Consider the following 20,186-nt stretch of genomic DNA (forward strand, 5'->3'; position numbering starts at 1 on the left):
GTGATCATCCTCTTATTCGTTATTCACCTGCTTTTTTTACTTGCGCGAACACAATTACTTTTGTCAGTCATGCTGCTTCTCAATTCTAATCTCACATTTTCACAAACATTGGGCCATCCTTACTGTCGAACCCTGCGTTTAAGAAAACAACTATTAAAATTTAAATTATTAAAATTGCTTAAATAATTTTCAATCAGCCAAAGTGGCTAGTGGGAGCAGATGTCAATTTGCCAAAACTAAAATCTACACGCATTTGGCGGGTGTTAATGTCAAGCCCTGTATGTGTGTGTGTGTGTGTGTGTGTGTGTGTGTATATATATATATATATATATATATGCAGTTGAAGTCAGAATTATTAGCCCTTTTTTTTCTTTTTTAAGTATTTCCCAAATTATGTTTAACAGAGCAAGGAAATGTTCACAGTATGTCTGATAATATTTTCTCTTCTGGAGAAAGTCTTTTTTTGTTTTATTTCGGCGATAATAAAAGCAGTTATCAAATTTTTAAACACCATTTTCAGGACAAAATTATTAGCCCCTTTAAGCTAATTTTTGTTTCGATAGTCTACAGAACAAACCATCATTATACAATAACTTGCCTAATTACCCTAACCTGCCTAAACTAATTTATCTAGTTCAGCCTTTAAATGTCACTTTAAGCTGTATAAAAGTGTCTTAAAAAATATCTAGTCAAATATTATTTACTGTCATCATGGCAAAAATAAAATAAATCAGTTATTAGAGATAAGTTATTAAAACTATTATGTTTAGAAATGTGTTGAAAAAATTCTTCTCTCCGTTAAACAGAAATTGGGGAAAAAATAAACAGAGGTTCTAATAATTCAGGGGGGCTAATAATTCTGACTTCAACTGTAGATTTATATATATATATATATATATATATATATATATATATATATATATATATATATATATATATATATATATATAGACACCTCTTACACACCAGCAGTTAAAAGACTGATTACACAGACACTTTGCTTTGGCTGTTTCTCAATTCCAAGAACGCAGAGAACGCACTTGCTTTCTTGTGGAGCCCTGTCTTGCCAGGTGTCATCGGAAGAACGAACTCGGGAGACCGTGAAGACAGAGAATGCGTCCTGTGAGAAATGAGATGCTGCGTTCTTCCTAATGGTCACATGACCTTCACGTGTTTTTAATGGAATATTTTTTAAACATTACAGCATTCATACAATGATTTATTGCTTTTTCCCCTTTGCAAAACATTTACTATGCATAAAAACATCAATAGATGTTGTGCAATACAAATAAAATAGATTTTAATAAGAATTTCAGCAAATAAACACCATTAATGTGTTTATTTCTTTATTAAGATGTCCATGGTAATGTTTATATTCACCGTTTCATTTAGGGAAACTCCTTAGGTAAATAAGTGGTATCTCTGAACTTTAACAATAAATCTAAATAAAATGCTGCGCTTCCCACCTCCAGGTGCGATGACTTCTGGGACTTCTAGAGCGAGATCGGTGCCAAGTCTGCATCGGTGTGTCCTCGATATTAAGAACACATACAGGAAGTTTCACGCGTCCTCTGTTCTTGCAGTCTTGAGTATTGGAACTGAACTTTGGCAGATGATGATGAAGTTACACAAGAACACGAGGATGCAAGACCACTGAAGAACGCATATTGAGAAACAGCCTTCGTCTTTTTCACCTGTAGCATTACAAAGCTTTTTCCTTGTTTTGTCTTTCTAAGCTGTGTTTCCTGACGCTCACTTTGTGTATTGTTTATGCAGTTAGCCGCCAGAACCAATCTCTTTGCCTGTGACCAGAGTTTAATAATTCCATATTGAGTAACGTAAGAAAATTTAGTTAAATGTTGGTACCTTACTGGAACAATTAATCCACCCATAGATATATACATAGGATGTCACCTACCCTGTTGTTGTCTATTAGGAGGAATGTGTCAATAGAGCCGCCATTATAGTACAGCGTAGCGCTCCTTTGAAATGAATGCGGGACCAAGGTGCAGTGGTGGACTGTGGTCATCCAGAGCCAGATAATTACACATATATACACATATATCTATGATCGGGAGTTTTCCCGGAGGTCAGAATGCACTTTTTTTTTTAATTACGAAAATTATAATTTTACATCAATTTTCTGTATTGATGGATAAGTGATCACACGGGCATAACTGACCAAAAGCTTATGTTTGTGTGTATAGAAATGTACTAGCCACCATTCCTGTTAAATTTGATTTAATCCGTGTCCTAAAACACACCTCCTGCTTTCACTTCTCATACTGATGAAGGGAGCGATTTGTTTGTGAATGAATCTCCGTTATGAACGACTTGTTCACTAGCCAACAATAATACAAGTTTCTGGCACCGCAGCATCTCGTTTTTATAGTTCTTTTGCATTGTTTGCTGACTTTATTCAACAAAACTAGCATAAGCCGAGTGTTTGTTGTGAGTTGGTGCTGCTTTGCCTTATGGTGAATGCAGTAAGTGACTGTATTATCATCAATAACGTTACCTGCTTAGCACAAAAGTTCAGAACATACAAAATTGTAAAAAACTAAATCTTACCTATGAAATGTTCAGCCTTTGTGCTTTGTTTTCTTTGTTTGCTAGTTACTACACACGAAAACATCGCTAAAGTCCAGCATCTTCACGTAATAACAATGTCTTGACCATTACGGTTGAATGACACTTGTCCTGTGAGCACTGTACAAATATGGCGGCGCTATTGACGCATGCTCAGGGTCCCAATGCGATATCTAGTGTAAATATCTATGAAGTCCACCCTACACCTTTTAAAAAGTACAACTTTTTTTTTTATTCAATAGCTATTAGAAAATATAATTAAAACTTTGGAAAATCACTAATTTTTTTTATCAAACAAATTCATTTGCAATCTTCTATATAATGAAAAGAAGGGGAAAAAACACCAAGAATGGATTTGGCAATACATTAATTGAAACATGGCTCAATTGCATTAATTTATTCACTTACAATCCTTAAAGGGCCATGAAACCCCCTCGTTTCAGCAGGGTGTTTTCACATCTCTACTTTGGAAAAAGTCAGAAAAGTGGGCGTGTCCAGCTTTGTTTAGGGGGGAGTTTCGGAGGAAGAAAAGAGGCATGGTGTGGGAGTGTCTATTTGGGCGCGCTGACTTTCAGAGTCAAAACACACACACACACACACACACACACACACAGGGGACAAAGTGACTGTGTTTACATGGACATCTGTAGTCGAATTAATTGCCAAATTAATAAATGGTGGACTTTAACTGCAGTTTGGCTCTTTCATTCAGAGAATTCATTCATGTCCCTCGCGACAAACGAGATATTTGATTTGAGGAACTGCTCTAAGCGTGTATGTTTCATGCAATGTTTGATACCGCACGGCGAATGAGAGAAAAAAAAAACCTCAGCATTTCCCGAAAACTTAGATGCACTCGGCAGGTAGCGTCAGAAAGCCGCGTGTGTTATTCCGGTCACTAAATGCGGTGAAAATCCTACACGAGGTTAACGTTTGGTTGTAGTGCTAACATGTTTACACTCGGTGCACTAGTTAACTTAGTTCGATACTAACAAACTGAATAAACAAAGAGCGCTGGTCGCTCACTTACCAAATCTGTAGAGACAGGACAATCACCAGCAACTAGAGCCGCGTCTTTATTAAGAGGAGACTACAAGCGAATCCGGATCTCAGCGTTTGCAGATGAGAACAGCTCTCAGGTAAACAATAATCCTCCTTAGACACGTAAGTTATTGTTGTCGAGCGTCGCGTACACTGTAATCCACGCGTGACTCCAGCTGAGCTCTCACAGAGAGAAAATGAAAACAAAACTTAACGGCAGCAAACTATAAAAGCAACACTTCACGCTTGTTTTGCCAACACAACGTAACGTCTCTGTCGTTTAAACACTGTGACAGTAATGAATATTAATGAAGTTGCACGATAGAGCGCACTGATTGGTTTGAACCAAGCCTTACTCATGCATTAATGCATCACACTGTAAGACGTAATAAGACTCACTCTGGTACAGACGTCCAGTCTGCATGCTGGAATACACGTTATTATCTCATGACTGTGACGCAGCTTCAAAAATTCGTTTCAAACCGGAAGATCGAATTTGCTTGAAATAACGCAGAAACAACCAATTTACATTTTTTTGTGAAATATAGGTGTCCTAATAGTGTTTTTAGCAGTGTGGGACACATACGACTGTCAACAGCTCAAAAAATGTGTTTTGGTGTTTCGTGACCCTTTAATAATATTTTACTCCCTATGCCACAGCTGCTGTGGTCAATGACTCTTTATTTAAATACATGAGGCATATAGTATTGTGTTTTCACAGTGCTACAAATATGCTGTTTATGACAATATTACAACTTTTTTTCATCTGAATGTTCTGTATTTATTACATTTAAACTATTTATATGAAATTCTAAGTATGTTTTAGTCTTACCTGTTGACTGTGTCAACAACTTGCGTGTGCAGATTGGGATTAAGTCTTTCTCTGACATTGGGCAGAGACAGAAGAGGCTCATGGTTGCTGTCTCCACTGTCATCATACATGTCTGGGAAAAAGGGATCCTCTTCTAGCTCCCTAAGAGATAAAGACAGGGGAGATCAATTATAAATCATTAGGAATAGTAACAATGTAAAAAATCGAAAAACAAAATTAAAGGTGCTTCAGGGGTAATTAATCTTTTAGTGCTCTTTGGAAAAAACATTCTTAAAAATATTTTTTTTAAAGTATCGAGTCCAAGGTTCTAGAAAATTAAGTGAAAAAGTTGACATGACTATAATAAAAAAAAAAACAGCACTCGTAGACCTATGCGTTTCAACAAATGTGCCTTCATCAGGGTGACAAGAATTACATGCGGCTTAAGTGTGTTTAAATACTCACAGCCCTATCCTACACTTAGCCCACATATTTTTTGTGAGTTTAGTAAACCCGACGCATGTTTCCTATTCTTACTTTGCACCACGTTGTTTATATAGCAAATACATGTGTCACACCTGTTGCAGTGCCCTAGTTTGGACACTTGAGGGCACTTGTTTGTTTTGTAATTTCACTTCATTTCCCATAATCCTTTGTTATCACTGATTGTGTTATGTTACAGCTGTTTCGTGTTTTTTAATTTAGTCCTGCCTTTATAAACCCTCTTGTTCTCTGTTTTAGTTGCCTTAGGATTTTGTTAGCTCCATACGTCTGGTATGTTTGTCTGGTCATCTAGTTTTTGTATTTTGATAATTCTTGGATTCCTGTTTTGTGTTTGTTTTTGTTAGCACTCTTTAGCACTCCTACCCTGTTTTTTGTATTAACTCGTTTTTGGATTTTTTGCTTGTTCTCTCGTTTGGACTAGATTTGCATCCTGCTTATAGTTCTGTGCAAGTTTTGGAAACCTTAGTCTTTGTTATAATAAATTGCTGCACTTGGATTTTTTGCGTTGTGTGATTCTCCCCCACTCGTGACACATATGCGCCCATTTGTGCTCACATAGGCGTGTTGGTCGAAAAAGAGCTGTGTTCAGGCACATTGCTTGTGCATTGCTATTTTAAGGGCACCTCAAACAGACCATGCCATACCCACTAAAAGCATAGGAATAGGACGTGTGTTTGGATAAAGCTTTTAAATAAGTTTTTGGATTACACTTCATTGTTATTGTTCATTTATTTGTTTGCTGGAAATTGCAAGATTTCCTCACTGCAGTCTGTAGCACGATGACGTACTGGATCAGGTAGAATACATGGTAGACGTTGTAACGCACATGCCACTGTGATGACTGGGTTAAGGGTTGGGGTAGGGGAAGACATGCCACAGCTATTTCAACCTGCAGCCCAAGACCAGTTACTCACTGAAGCTAAGCAGGGCTGGTCAGTACGCGGATGGGAGACCACATGCAAAAACTAGGTTGCTGTCATAAGTGGTGTTAGTGAGGCCGGCAGGGGGTGCTCAACCTGCGGTCTGTGTCAGTTCTAATGCCCCAGTAAAAATGAAGGCGGCAATATACTGTAACTGAGTGCTGTCTTATGTTTGAGACGTTAAACTGAGGTCCTGACTCTCTGTGGTCATTAAAAATTCCATGGCAATTCACCTAAAAGAGCAGAGTGTCCTGGCCAAATTCCCTCTATCGTCCCTTACCCATGGCCTCCCAATCCTCCTCATCCACCTAATTGGCTCTCTCTCCATTCCCCCTATAGCTGATGTGTGGTGAGTGCCGTTGTCCTGTGGCTGCCGTTACATCATCCAAATGGATGCTGCACACTGGTGGTGATGTGGAGAGACCCCCCTCGTGACTGGAAAATGCTTTGCGTGTATGGCCATACTATATAAATACAAACTACATTGACATTACATTACAAGATGCCAATATCACACAATGTAATGGGCAATTTAATAACTAATATAAATAATTATTGCTCCAAGCAACAACCGCTTGCGCATTCACATCTACTACGAATGGCACCTGATCCAGTATGTCATCACACCACAGGTTGCACCGAGGACACACTTGAAATTACAACTGAATTTAAAAATAGATTTGAAGCAAATCTTTATGCTAAAACAAGCAAAATTACAAAATTAAATATATAATTAAAATATATAATTAAAATTAATTAAAATTATAATTAAATATGTAATAGAAAGCGGCACGTTGGCGCAGTAGGTAGCGCTGTCATGAATGAATGAATATGTAATGGGTGTCTTTAGGGGAGTGTGTCCACCACTGCTTCCTGAATCCAAGGTCGAAAGGAAGAGATCAAACGGAAGAGGCAAATTCTGTAGGTGGATTTAAGCTTAACCAGATGGTTCCGTTTACAAAATCCACTATGTTAATAGCAAATGCGCCATGGCATGATGCAACAGACTCTTAAAGAGAATGGGAGGTGAAACTAAAATGCATGTTATGCCCAAAACAACTCATTAAAAGAATAAGGACAACACTTTTAGACCATGAGCCGGGGCGCAGAGAATTTTTTTTTTCTCCTTAAAATAGCAAAAGTGGATTCAGATATGCCCTTAGAGCTTTTTCACCATCCGCTTCAGATAATTAAAAAATAGAGCCCTTAATGTCACATGACACGTTTGAATAACTAAAAAAGTACAGAAAATTCTATAAATAATAATGTCAAATCAACAGTTATTCCCAACACAGCAAAGCAGAAAAAAAGTTCTGTTTGAATGAACTTCAGATGCATCAGAAGTTTGTCACCTTGATTAAGGTAAGATTGCCAAAATGCATAGGTGCATGAATGAGTGCTGTTTTTTTTAATAATAGCCAATAGTCAAGGCTTTTTCACTTTTCCACTTATTTTTCGAGTGCCCAGTCCTGTTTCTAAAGGCACACCAAAAGTACACATTTTCAAGCTCTTTCTGATTAAACAAACCTGAATCAACTCATCAGAACACTAGAAGTGACTTCAAAACCTGAAGCGAATGGTTCAGATAAGGGAGACCATATCCATCCATCCAAAATATGTACTTTTGGTGTGCCTTCAGGAACATGGTTGAGAAACACTGGTATATTGTACAACATAGGTCAGTCCAATGCTCACTCAGACTCATCCAAAAGATCACTCTCGACTCTGTGTCTTTCATCCGAGGCTCCTGTTCCAGGTAGTTTGTAGCTGCGATTCTCAAGATTACGAAGCACCAGATTGCTCAAGATCCTCCTGTTAGGCTTCTGTAGAAGCTCCTCAAAGAGACGCAATGTTGTGATGCTGATCTAACAGGACAAAAGTTACTCTATAACACATGCATTGATGCTTTCAAAAGTAAAAAAGTGGTAATCTTTTAGCCCACTTACTTCATCTGAGATGTGGTTGCAGTGTTCAATAAGGCGATAACGCAGAAGGTGTGTGTGCAAGTCCTGGCGCGTTTCGCTATCTGTGTCACTGCCCAACATAAACTGAACCAGTTCATCCAGGAGTGCAGGAGAGTGTATGTGACGTACAGAACATGACAGCAGAGTAGTGTGTACCAGGATCCCAACCTCTGACCTAGACAACCAGAATGAAAAAAAAATTACACATATCAGTCTGCAAAATAACAATTCTAATACTAACACCTTTTTCATGCATACTCTATCTGCAGTTAATTTGCGCTCTATTTAAATTTCCATGCCAATGTAACACATTGCAGCTTCCATACTGCACACAGTTGTGGTCAGAAACCAGCATTTGCCTCATGAAATGCAACACATCTCCGTCTCATCATAGGCATCGATCAGATTGTTGATTGAGGCCTCTGAAAGGTTGGTCTTCAATGGCTGTGTGAAGTTGCTGGATATTGGCAGGAACTAGAACACGCTGTTATATTCTCAGTTTCCTCTACTGTCTTTGGTGATTTTATCTTTTTTTTATTTATGTATATGTATTTACATTTTAATTAGGATATTAAATATATAATTTATTTTACATAAAAAAAACACTTGATCAAACAGTGTCAGTGAATGCACTGCAAACATGAAAGCACAATAGCCAATTCCTGCCTCCACACTGCATACATATTGGTTATGGACGGCAAATGCACTGTAGATGTGTTAAACAGAGTGGGTGTTTTGCCAAGTAGATCCTGGAATAACATTAATGTTGATCTTGGAACATCACTATTGTTTTAAAAAATTATAATCCATATCGAGACCATACTCTAAACCAGGGGTCACCAATCTTGGTCCTGAAGGGCCGGTGTCTCTGCAGGGTTTATCTCCAACTTGCCTCAACACACCTGCCTGGATGTTTCAAGTATACTTAGTAAGACCTTGATTAGCTTGCTCAGGTGTGTTTAATTAGGGTTGGAGCTAAAATCTGCAGGACACCGGCCCTCCAGGAACAAGTTTGGTGACCACGGCTCTAAACCTAACCTTAACTGTAAATTATACTCAAAATCAGACGGGAATCATAGTTGAATAATAATAAGATCAAAGCACATAACTCTGATTGGATGTAGGTCTGGGCGATAAAATCGGTATCGATATTTATTGACCGAGCACTACTATTAATATCGATAAAAAAAGATTTGTTATGTACTTTCGATATAAAGCGCTACAGTTTTATTAAAATGTGGCTGCTGAGCGTATGCCTTGGAAGCAGTGCCAATAAGCTTAGGGTGTAAGTTTGTCATTTCCAATGGAGGCAAATTACATGACGCGCGTATGCGAGTGAAGCGCACATGTTGTGCGTGCATTTTCCAGGCACTTCTAGTTGAAAACATCTCAACTTTTCCGAATGCGGCAAGCGCACCACGATTCATGTAAGTAGAACTACCCAATCTGCTTCACACTTTGTAAGGAAATACACATAAAAATGGTAGACTAATTACCTCAGTCAAACACAGCACACCCAAACACTGCAGTGCTTTTTACTTTTCTCCATAAACCTGTCATCCATACTGTCTACTGGGACACTCTATATGCTTAATGTATTTTTTACTGTAGAAATGGCCGTACGCTTAAACTCAGCCCCCTCATAGGACACCTGTGGCAAAAGTTAATTTCAAAACACCCCGTTAACTATGATTTATATGCATTATAAATTGCAGGGACATGAGGTGTGTCCATGTTAACCACCTTAAGAGTATTACTAGGTCATAATACAACTTTGTGTCCCTGTAAACCACATAAATCTGTACACACACACGGTCAAGGTGATTTAGAGTTATATCTTTCTACAAGCTTTGTGTTTATGAAGAGTAGGGATGCTACTCTTTTAAAAACGATCCAATCTCGATGCCAATATTCTGAGTATCGATCAATTCAGATCCGATCCCGATACTGTTTTTTTTTTTTCTAAGCATAATACAGTTTCTATAGCTCTGGTGCTAAACTCAAATAATATATCTTCTTTGGTAAAAATAACAGACATAGGTCAATCTGTATATGACAGACATGATGCTTGCTGTAAACTAGGCTACATCATTTGAGCATTCGGTATGACATTAATTTGTTATGGTCCAGCTTATGGGCTCTATTTTGATGATCCATGCGCAAAGTGCAAATCGCAGGGCGCAAACGCATTAAGGGCGTGTCAGAATCCACTTTTGCTAATATAAGGACGGAAAAATCCGCTTTGCGCCGTGGCGCATGGTCTAAAAGTGTTGAGTTTATTTTCTTAATGAGTTAAAGGTGTGTTTTGAGAATAAACCAATCAGAGTCTCATCTCCTATTCCCTTTAAAAGTCAGTTGCGTCACGCCATGGCAGATTTGCTATTTACATGACGTAAAGTAAGTTTAAGTGAAAAAACTGAGCATTACACTAGCAGGAAAACAGAGCATCTACAGCGTGAGAATGAGAGATGAGCCTCCTCATTATTTACTTTCACTTTCGCTCTCGTGGATAAGGAAACCTTGTACGCACAGAGATCAATTAGCCTATAAATAATTAATTTCATTTGTTAAGCACAAATATTTGTTTCAAAACTGTTTCTAAATTCAGTTTTAAACTGAGTTATATCCTAATACACATGCTGTGCCCCATATGGTCTGAAACCTGACAGGTGGACAAATCTAAGCTTGTTTTTAATAAAACAAATATAAATATGCATATAATAAATAATACTGCGAATAATAATAACATACAAAGGCAAATTGTCATGAATAAATGGAAAAAGCCCTCCGAGATGAAGAAGGCATGGAAGTATGGTTTTTACATTTATGTAGGCTAGAAAATAATATGTTTTGTAATATTTTAATCCTTTATATTTATGTCCTATATATATCCTTATTATATTCTATAAATATCCTTAATATTTTAATTCTTTTTCATATGTAAAGATATTTGTGTATTGCTCTACATCTTGTGTGTATTAAGCAATGTGTAAGCGAGGCGCACAACTTACACGCTGTGCGCTAGACAATAGACCGCCTTTGTTCTGGTCTAATGAAAAATCTATTTTAGTTTCTCAAAATAGCAACGTGCCAGCAATGCGCCTTAACACGCCTTCCTTTTTAAATCAGAACTCCTATGGATGCACATATAACCGCAAATGCATTTGCGATTAAAACAGAACAAAACGTCAAAACGACTCTTGCGCCAACAACAATTGCGTCGCATCTGCCCCACATTGTGTCGGGTGTATGATAGGGCCCTTAGTTTCCTTTTTTTAATATTAAGATTTTTCTTTGAAACCTGTAATAAACTACCACCATTACCACTAATCATTGGTAAAATAATTAGCCTTTTAGCAAAGCCTGATATTTTCCTGCAGGTTTGACGCAGACTATTTGTGTAAACTTGTAGAGCGGCGCACAGTGCGAAGAAAAAGGTCAAGTAAACAAAACATAGCTGCCGTTTAGGCTGAAGTAGCACCCTTTTTGTTATATGTAAAAGCTATAATGTCTTATTATTACTTTCTGTATCTAGGCCTATTTGAAAATGAAGAAAATGTCTAAAGACAAACTTTTGTTTTTAGAAATAAATGTTCATTTAAAAACTTAACGTATTATTTTACTATCAGAGATGCTCAGATTAAAGCTCTGTGAATCTGCTTTTAATATCTACGGTAACCAGAGCCGGCGCTTCCATAGAGGCGACCCAGGCGGCCGCCTAGGGCAGCAGAATAGCCCTGGTCCTTGCTGTCATACGCGCAATCACACCGCCGTCTCTCGTTTTCGGTATGAGGACGGCATGATCACTGCATGATCATCTTTTGCCTAGAGCTCTAGTTTAGTTTGCTCCGGCCCTGACGGTGACCTATCATGCCTAAAACAAAGAATTAAATTATTAAAGTGACGATCGGGTGCAGATACATATATCAGATAAAACTATATGTGCAGGCGGGTGGCGGGTGGATGATTAATATGAAGCCGCGGATTCGGGTGTCATTTCAGCTGATCCGCGCATCTCTTGTATACTGTTATTACTGTGAATGACAATTTTGCAGTTTGGAACATTCTTTAGCCAATACTTGTAAAAAAAATTTCACAGAAGGTATTTTAAATGGTCCTCCTTTAAATTTAATATGTACTCGGTTAAAAAAAAAAAAAAGGATTGTTAGGTTTAATGTACTTATTGTGTACTTCTTGTACTTCAAAACACTGCTGTGATTAAGGTGGACTGCAGTTAAGGATATGGTGTTGTTCTGTGGTATGGTTAGGATTTTAGGTGGTTCACAGGGTAGGGTTAGCCTCGATTAAAGACAGAATTATAGAAATAAATTACAGATAATGGTGCTCCAATCAGGGTTTTTAGGGCCGATCACTGGTCCTCAATCACATTAGACATATAAAAATTTTTGTAATTTAATGAAAACAATTAGATGTTTCATCTTTTACTCATTTAATATTTTATAATTTATCTGTTTTTTTTTTTTATTCAGAGGAACCTGCTCTAATTAGACCATTGAACTCTGAATTGTCGCTGCACTATGTTTTCCAAAAAAGGCCAATAAAACATTAAAAAAGCTCACACTGATACTGATGCCAGAAAGGTAACATTTAAAAAGGTATATTGCTCTCACATCTGAAGCAGATGAGGCTGGATGACTCCTTTAAGCCACTGAGAGTGAAGTGCTCTGGCCATTTTAACACCAAGTACCTTGAGAAAACAAACAGACAAACAAACAAACAAATAAACAAATAATTCCATACATGAAGTACTGTGAAATGGTTTAGGAGGTCACAGCAATGGTGTAATGACCATATACAGTTGAAGTCAGAGTTATTAGCCCCACTTTGATTTTTTTTTTCTTTTTAAAATATTTGATGTTTAACAGAGCAAGGACATTTTCACAGTTTGTCTGATAATATCTTTCTTCTGAAGAAAGTCTTATTTGTTTTATTGCGGCTAGAGAAATAGCAGTTTTTAATTTTTAAACAACATTTTAAGATCAAAATTATTAATCCCTTTAAGCTATACATTTTTTCGAGTTTACAGAACAAACCGTCGTTATACAATAACTTGTCTAATTACCCTAACCTGTCTAGTTATTCTACATAACCTAGTTAAGCCTTTAAATGTCACTTTACACTGTATAGAAGTGTCTTGAAAAATATCTAGTCAAATATTATTCACTGTCATCATGGCAAAAATAAAATAAATCAGTTATTAGAAATGAGTTATTACAACTATTATGTTTAGAAATGTGTTTAAAAAAAATCTGCTCCCTGTAAAACAGAAATCCAGGGAACAGGGGAGCTAATAATTCAGAGGGGCTAACAATTCTGACTTCAACTGTATATATATATTTCCATCTTGACAGTGAAATCATATTTGGAGTGAAATCAACTGATAAAACACTGACAGTCATGAAAGAGCCTCCACAGAGTCCTTTATATATCGACAATTTGGGCTTACCAGGACAAAAGGGGGGAAAAATTAAAACATAAATAAGTGCTGGGGTCAGAAAGTCCCAGTATCCCATAATAGCTTCCCCCAAAAGAGTTCAAGTGGTTGCTTTTTGTTCTTCTTAATATTTATTGTGTGTATATATTTGTCATTCCTTCTGTTTGTAACCTATTAAAGAGGCTAATCATAAATATGACTAATTAAAAAAGTCATGAAGACATTGATACATGAAGGCTTTAAATTGCTGCCTTTGGAAGGAAAGGACATTGAATTACTTAAAGATATTACACACCAAATCTATCAATCCAGCATATAATCTATCAGATTAGGAACTAATACATAAAGGTTTTAAAATGCTGCCTTTGAATTACTTAAAAATATTACACACTAGAGCTACACAGTTAATCGAAAAAAGATTGCGATCTCGATTCGATCCCCTAGAGCAGAGGTCACCAATCTCGGTCCCGGAGGGCCGGTGTCCCTGCAGGATTTAGCTCCAACTTGCCTCAACACACCTGCCTGGATGTTTCAAGTAAACTTAGTAAGACCTTGATTAGCTTGTTCAGGTGTGTTTAATTAGGGTCGGAGCTAAAATCTGCAGGACACCGGCCCTCCAGAAACAAGTTTGGTGTCCCCTGCCCTAGAGGATCTTAATTCAGCATTTCTTCGATTCTGCCAATCATATGTTCAAGTTCAGGAGAGAAGCAAAGGTGGCTGTACAAGCCATGTTGTTTTACATACATTCCTCAGCAACGTGGACACCTCTAAATGGTGTTAAAAGTTTCACATACTGTATTTATAAGCAGGGCTTTACATTAACACCCGCCAACCCGCCAAATGCGGGTAGATTTCCAATCTGGCGGGTAGGACAGCCGCTCCCACTAGCCACTTTGGCTGGTTGGTAATAATTTTTACAATGTAGTTTTCTTAAACCAGGGTTCGACAATAAGGATGGCCCAAATTTTGATCGTAGAATCGAGAAGCAGCACGACTGACAAAAATAACTGTTTGCGCGAGCAAAAGCAGGTGAATACCTTATGAGAGGATGATTACTCGCGCGAAATGCAGTGCACCCACAGTCCTGCTGCTTTCAAGAGCTTACGATTAAAAAATATATATACATACATCCTTTTGTAAGCAGCAGCAGTACCCTAACTGCTTTCATTTTAATAATTATTTGAAAAAATTAACAGGCCTAACATTAACTGGGTGCATGTGATCATCCTTTCATTATCACACACAGTATGTTTTTATCTGCTTTCTTTTGCTTACTGTTATTTTTGTTAATATAGTTTAATAATCATCCTTTACAATAACTTTGCTTTAATAGGAGATTAACTCTCTATTTATGTTAACTGCTGATCTGGGTCCTTTAGCCAGGACAGATGTGCATATTTTAGATACATGACAGTAGATCTTTTTAAACGTCAATAAAAAAAAAAATTACATTAGGAAGATAAGGATTCCTTTAAATATATATATATATATGTATATATAACTGCCTTTCACAAGAGAAAGATTACTTTTCTCCTGAAGAAAAAATATTATAGGAAATACTGTGAAAATGTTTTTGGTCTGTTAAACATAATTTAAATATTTTGATAAAATAAAAAATAAAAACCACAATAGGGCAAATAATTTTGACTGCAACTTCAACTTTTGCCCTTAAACATCACAATATTTTTGTGACATGTAATGTGAACCAGGATATAAACCATCATAATGCAGCTTAATCAATTGTAAAGTCAAGAAACACACACAAATAATATTGTCTAACCTTTGGTGCTTGCTTGATGAGTTCATTGCAGTAGTCCAAAAAGCAGAAAAACCTGTAGACGTTCTCGCTGCCAGTAAACGACTGGCTCTCCGCTGTACTGTCCTGTGTAAACCGAGTCCTACAAAACCGACAACGCATCTTCAGAATGACATTAAAAACACCTCTATAAATAAATCGATTAGTTACTTCATAGCAAACACACCTCCACTGTACAACGGAGAAGCTGTGGATGTCTGCAGGGTCGATTGTTGAAGGGATGAGTAAGTAAAGTTCAGTCAGCCTCTGGGCGAGAAGGTCACACAGTGGAGTTCTTTCACCCAGCAGATGTCCAGTGTCTTCCTGTGGTGAGCTGACCAGAAGCAGCAAACTCTCCAAAGACCTATGTGCAACCCGACGTTTCTAAGAGAGATGGAGAGCAAGTTTTGTTAAAAACAAAGGGGCTCATTTACTAAACAAAAATGTGTGTGTGAAATCTGCAAACAAACATATTCACAAAGCAATGATCATTGCAACACACCGGCCTTACTGAAGTTAATTGCAGATTTATGATGTAGATACACACGTACACAGCTGAGCGGTCTGTAATCTCTGTTTGTATAACAGGCGTATGCTGTAACGTGAAACAGCTTCCGGGTCCAAGTGCTCTTTTGCCCCATTCACACGGGGCTTCAGCCCCATCGCTTGACTGAAGGCGTGTCTGAAGTTGGGGCTTAGGCGATCGTCATAGCAGCGTCAGCCAATAAAATTCAGTCAATAGGCTACTGTTTAGCTGGTGTATTTGCATACAGCGATCTGATTGGCTGATGCTTCCATCTGCGCTTGAAAACTTGAGCTAGGCCCAACTTCTGCAGCGAGCAACACCTCTGAAGCAGCGCCGACGGATCCACAATGCAGTTCGGCAACACCTGACGTCACCCATTCAAAGTGAATGGAAAGCGTTGACGCTGATGCTCCGTGCGAATGTGGCGTTTCAAACTGTACAAGGAGGCTCAGCAAATGGTGCTAATAAAAGTTTACAAAGTGATGTAATACTTTCAAAAATCATGATTGCAATATATACATATATATGCGTGACGGTGGCGCAGAGTGTATCGCTGTCGCCTCACAGCGAGAAGCTCATTGGTTCGAGTCCCGGCTGGGTCAGTTGGCATTTCTCTACACTCCCAATATTATTCTGCATAAATCAAAAGAGTTTCTACAAAATTCTGTATAGAAGTAGCAAAAAAATTCTGCAGATTCTGTCTAACCCTTTTCAATCCGGGACACGTGGGTAACATGAACTAGGAATAAATAATACTTATACAGTAATTGTTAATATAACATTCCTACTAATGCATTCTAAAAATCAAAACGTAAATCAAAAGTACTCAGATACAGTCTAAAGGAGGTCATTGAAATGCGCTGTCAATGTTCATTTAAATATAAAAACTTAAAAGTGAGGCGACGCAGTGGCGCAGTAGGTAGTGCTGTTGCCTCACAGCTAAAAGGTCACTGGTTTGAGCCTCGTCAGTTGGCGTTTCTGTGTGGAGTTTGCATGTTCTCTCTGAATTCCTTCGAGTGCTCCGGTTTCCCCCACAGTCCAAAGACATGCGGTACAGGTGAATTGGGTAAGCTAAATTGTTCGTAGTGTATGAGTGTGAATGAGTGTGTGGATGTTTCCCAGAGATGGGTTGTGGCTGGAAGGGCATCTGTTGCGTAAAACAAATGCTGGATAAGTTGGCGGTTCATTCCGCTGTGGCGACCGCAGATTAATAAAGGGACTAAGCCAAAAAGAAAATGAATGAATGAACTTAAAAGTGAAGTATGTAAGTTTGACATCCAGTGGTGGAACTAGGTATTGCACTCTTGGATCAAAACACATTTTCACTGGGCTCCTTCTCTGATGAGTTAATGCAAGCACAGGTTGCCAGATTGATGTGAGTGTGCACTGACTATCCTTAAAGGCGGATTTAGGGTTTATTTGAACCGTTTTCTAACTAAAAGTAACGGCACACGATAGAAGGAATATTTACCATACTCAAAGGAGTTTTTGTTCTAAGCAACACCTAAAATTTAAATTTTAGAAACAGCTTTTATTTCTCACAGGTGAACCACAGGATCACCTCAGGTACACCTCATGCGCTTAATTAAGTGGTTAATGCTAATAATGTGAGTTTGAATGCTGTTTTACCAGACATTTATTGCCACACTACTGAAAGCAGCAGCAGATAGATCTCAGATCTTGAAAATAAAATAAAACATTTGAAATTGAACTTTAGAACTGTGCCAAGACATATCAGTGTGTCAGCATGTACACTTAATAATGTTAAGATTGTAAACCTTACATAAACATATGGCTGGAGTGCAGTGAGTGCACTATTCTGTGCTTCTGAATGACTGTATTTAATTTTTGTCGTGTTTCGTCTGGTGCAAACAGCCAAATTACTTATCACTGCAAATCTCGTCACATAGCATGTTGTTAGGACACAAGTTTACAATGTAACCTGCTCATCTAAAGTTTACGTTTGTAATATTTATATTATTTGCTCCTTAATAACCACTTCATGTGGAACTCCAGGGCTCGAAATTGCGACCATTTTGGTCGCATATGCGCCCGAAAATTAATCGATGCGACCTCATAATATATATGGGAGCATTAGTGCGACTGCAGATAATGGTTGTAGTGCGACCTGTTTTGATTTTTTTTTAAAAACGTGCTGTATCGCTCTTCCCTGCCGCTATATTGGTTCATATTAGCTGTCAATCACTCAAGGCTATCCACTGTTAGATGACAGGGAGGGAGCTTTTATGTCCACGGGAAATGCAAACGGCTAAAGTGTAAAAACTTAAAGCACACAGGTTTGCAAAGTGCAAACCCCACCTAAAGTTGAGACGCAGATGAGAGCGATCATGACACGTGGTGAATATTGATCCGCCAGCTGAGATCAATCGAGTATGTGCTTTTCGGAGAAGGTGGTCGAATCTCGATGCGTTGCATTCACTGCGTTCAGCAGTTCAGCGCAAATGTCCGCTAAAAGTCAAATCTAATACTGTATCATCGCCAAAGAAGCTCGCCTTTACTAAGTTTACACTGAAACTGCGTCTCATAACAAACAGCGGTATTGCGCCGGTGCTCAACCTGCTCATAAATTGGGTCGGCTGACTCGCCTGCTTTTCCACTAACACAGAAAAATGAAAATCAGCTCAGACGGAACATTTAAATTGACACAAACTGAAACCAAAACTTTTAAAGAGTGATAGAAGTGAGACTTTACTTACTTTCTTTTGCCTATTCTTTCATGAGATGTATATATTTTTTTATTTAGTTACTGATGACTGTTTTGCAGCTTTCAGCCTTGAATTTAATATTTTATTATAATCTTTTGTTTCAATGCTTCATTTTTGTTTGATGCAAACTATACATTTATTTTTCAGAAAGTAACAGACTTTTTATAGCAGATAACTTACATTCAAGCACATTCAAGGCAGCATGATGATGAGAAATGTAATTCATTGTTACTATTATTGTCATTTTCATCATCATTAATATTCTAGAATTATTAGACATACACATTTTGGAATTATTGCACACAAATATCAATGTCATCTCAGCATTAATTATAGTTGTTTCTGGTTTTTGTTAGTCCTAATTGATGTTGTTTTAAAATACAATATGTCCCTTAAAATACAATTTGCAGCGGTGCTCAATCATTTTTGGTGGGTGCTCCTAAATTTTTTCTGGTGCTCCTAAATTTTTTCTGGTGCTCCTAAATTTTTTCTGGTGCTCCTAAATTTTTGAAGTTGGGAGCACCGGTGCTACCAAGTAAAAAAGTTAATTTCGAGCCCTGAACTCCGAATCTGTGTCTCATTTTAGAGTCTGCTACTGCCCACTGGAGGTTGCATTCCGGTCGCTGACGCATATTTTAAGAGCCTTCTTGACTGAAGGAATCAAATAGGCTGTTTCCATGAAGGCAACCTGGGGTGCTGAAATACAATTGGCTAAACTGATATTAGGTGGGTTAAAAAAAACAAAGACATCTGTTTTGGTTCGAGACGCACATGACTTCATCATTGTTTTTCAGATACACAAGAATTTTCACTTGGCATGATACTTAAAATATCTGCAAGCATATTATGGTATTTTTATGCTTTAGAATAGTCCAAACCTTACATACAGCACCTTTAAGTCAAACTTGGTGTGAATAAAATACTTCTTTTGTAGTCCTGCATTTTTAGCTACACCTTTAACCCTTGTTCTGTTTTTTTTCCCCCAGAATGAATTACCTCACTTTTTTCCAGGTGAAGGAGTACAGGGATCATGCCTGTGGCTTCCAGAGGTGAGCTAACAGGATGAGCTCCACTACGGGATAAAAGGGAGCAGGCAGAACTGGACGAGGAGGGTGAGGATGCCCTCTCTGGACTGGAGGATCCACTGTAGTCCTTCTCCGCAGCCTCGTCTGAGGTAGAACTAGATCTCTTCAGAGAGTCGTTTTTAATCTTTGATAAAGATGGAGGTGTGTTTGTCATCATTTTTAAGATTTCAAATTCAGCAGAGTGTAAATGTTAATGAGAGTCAACATAGCAATGACAAGAAGACAAAATTAAATACCTCAAGGATATAATTAAGGACATAGGGATCTTTGTTAACTTGTGTGCAAACAGCAAAGAGAAACTGGGACTCTTCTTTTTCTGTCTGTGAATGGGGGAGTCCGCACAGATTGATCAGCTTCTATAAAAGAGTGACAATCTGGTTTTTAGAAGACATTTTCCACCTCACAAAGTGTAGTCCAAACTCATTTTTCCATAGAAATTTTGTTACATTCCATACCACAATTTAGTAACTTTATATGCTCTACAAATGTAAATAATCAACACGGTGGCTTAAATTTAAAACTATTGTGCTGAAATAAGCAAAAAAATGTACAAATTGGCACAAAGTTGCTAAAATGTGGAAATAATTAACTGCACATAATACAAATAAAAAAAATTAAAATATATTTTTATTGTTTCAATCAATTCAAAAAGTTAAAGGAATCTTTTTACACCACCTGACAAAAGTCACCAATCCAAGCTTTAGGCACAATAAATAATAACTTGACTTCTAGTTGATCATTTGTTATCAGAAGTGGCTTATATGAAAAGC

The 20,186-nt window shown here is 37.7% G+C and overlaps 1 protein-coding gene across 6 annotated transcripts in view; it reads right to left on the reverse strand.

Moving 5' to 3' along the window:
• The window catches only part of fhip2b (FHF complex subunit HOOK interacting protein 2B), a 45,952-nt gene that overhangs the window by 9,273 nt on the left and 16,493 nt on the right, over nucleotides 1-20,186 (reverse strand). For 3 of the 6 annotated variants that reach the window (XR_015497272.1, NM_001077766.1, XM_087263899.1), the window contains 8 exon segments: nucleotides 19,653-19,772; nucleotides 19,328-19,540; nucleotides 15,267-15,463; nucleotides 15,065-15,182; nucleotides 12,461-12,537; nucleotides 7,812-8,004; nucleotides 7,561-7,730; nucleotides 4,463-4,603 (listed from right to left, as the gene is read on the reverse strand). Coding sequence is in view for 3 of the 6 variants with exons in the window: in NM_001077766.1 (NP_001071234.1) it covers nucleotides 4,463-4,603; nucleotides 7,561-7,730; nucleotides 7,812-8,004; nucleotides 12,461-12,537; nucleotides 15,065-15,182; nucleotides 15,267-15,463; nucleotides 19,328-19,540; nucleotides 19,653-19,772 (1,229 nt within the window). In the remaining 3 variants the exon portion in view is untranslated. 6 annotated transcript variants of the gene reach the window in all.

Source organism: Danio rerio, chromosome 8 (genome assembly GCF_052040795.2).
Source record: "Danio rerio strain M-AB ecotype USA chromosome 8, GRCz13ab, whole genome shotgun sequence".
In the NCBI taxonomy this organism is placed as follows: domain Eukaryota; kingdom Metazoa; phylum Chordata; class Actinopteri; order Cypriniformes; family Danionidae; genus Danio; species Danio rerio.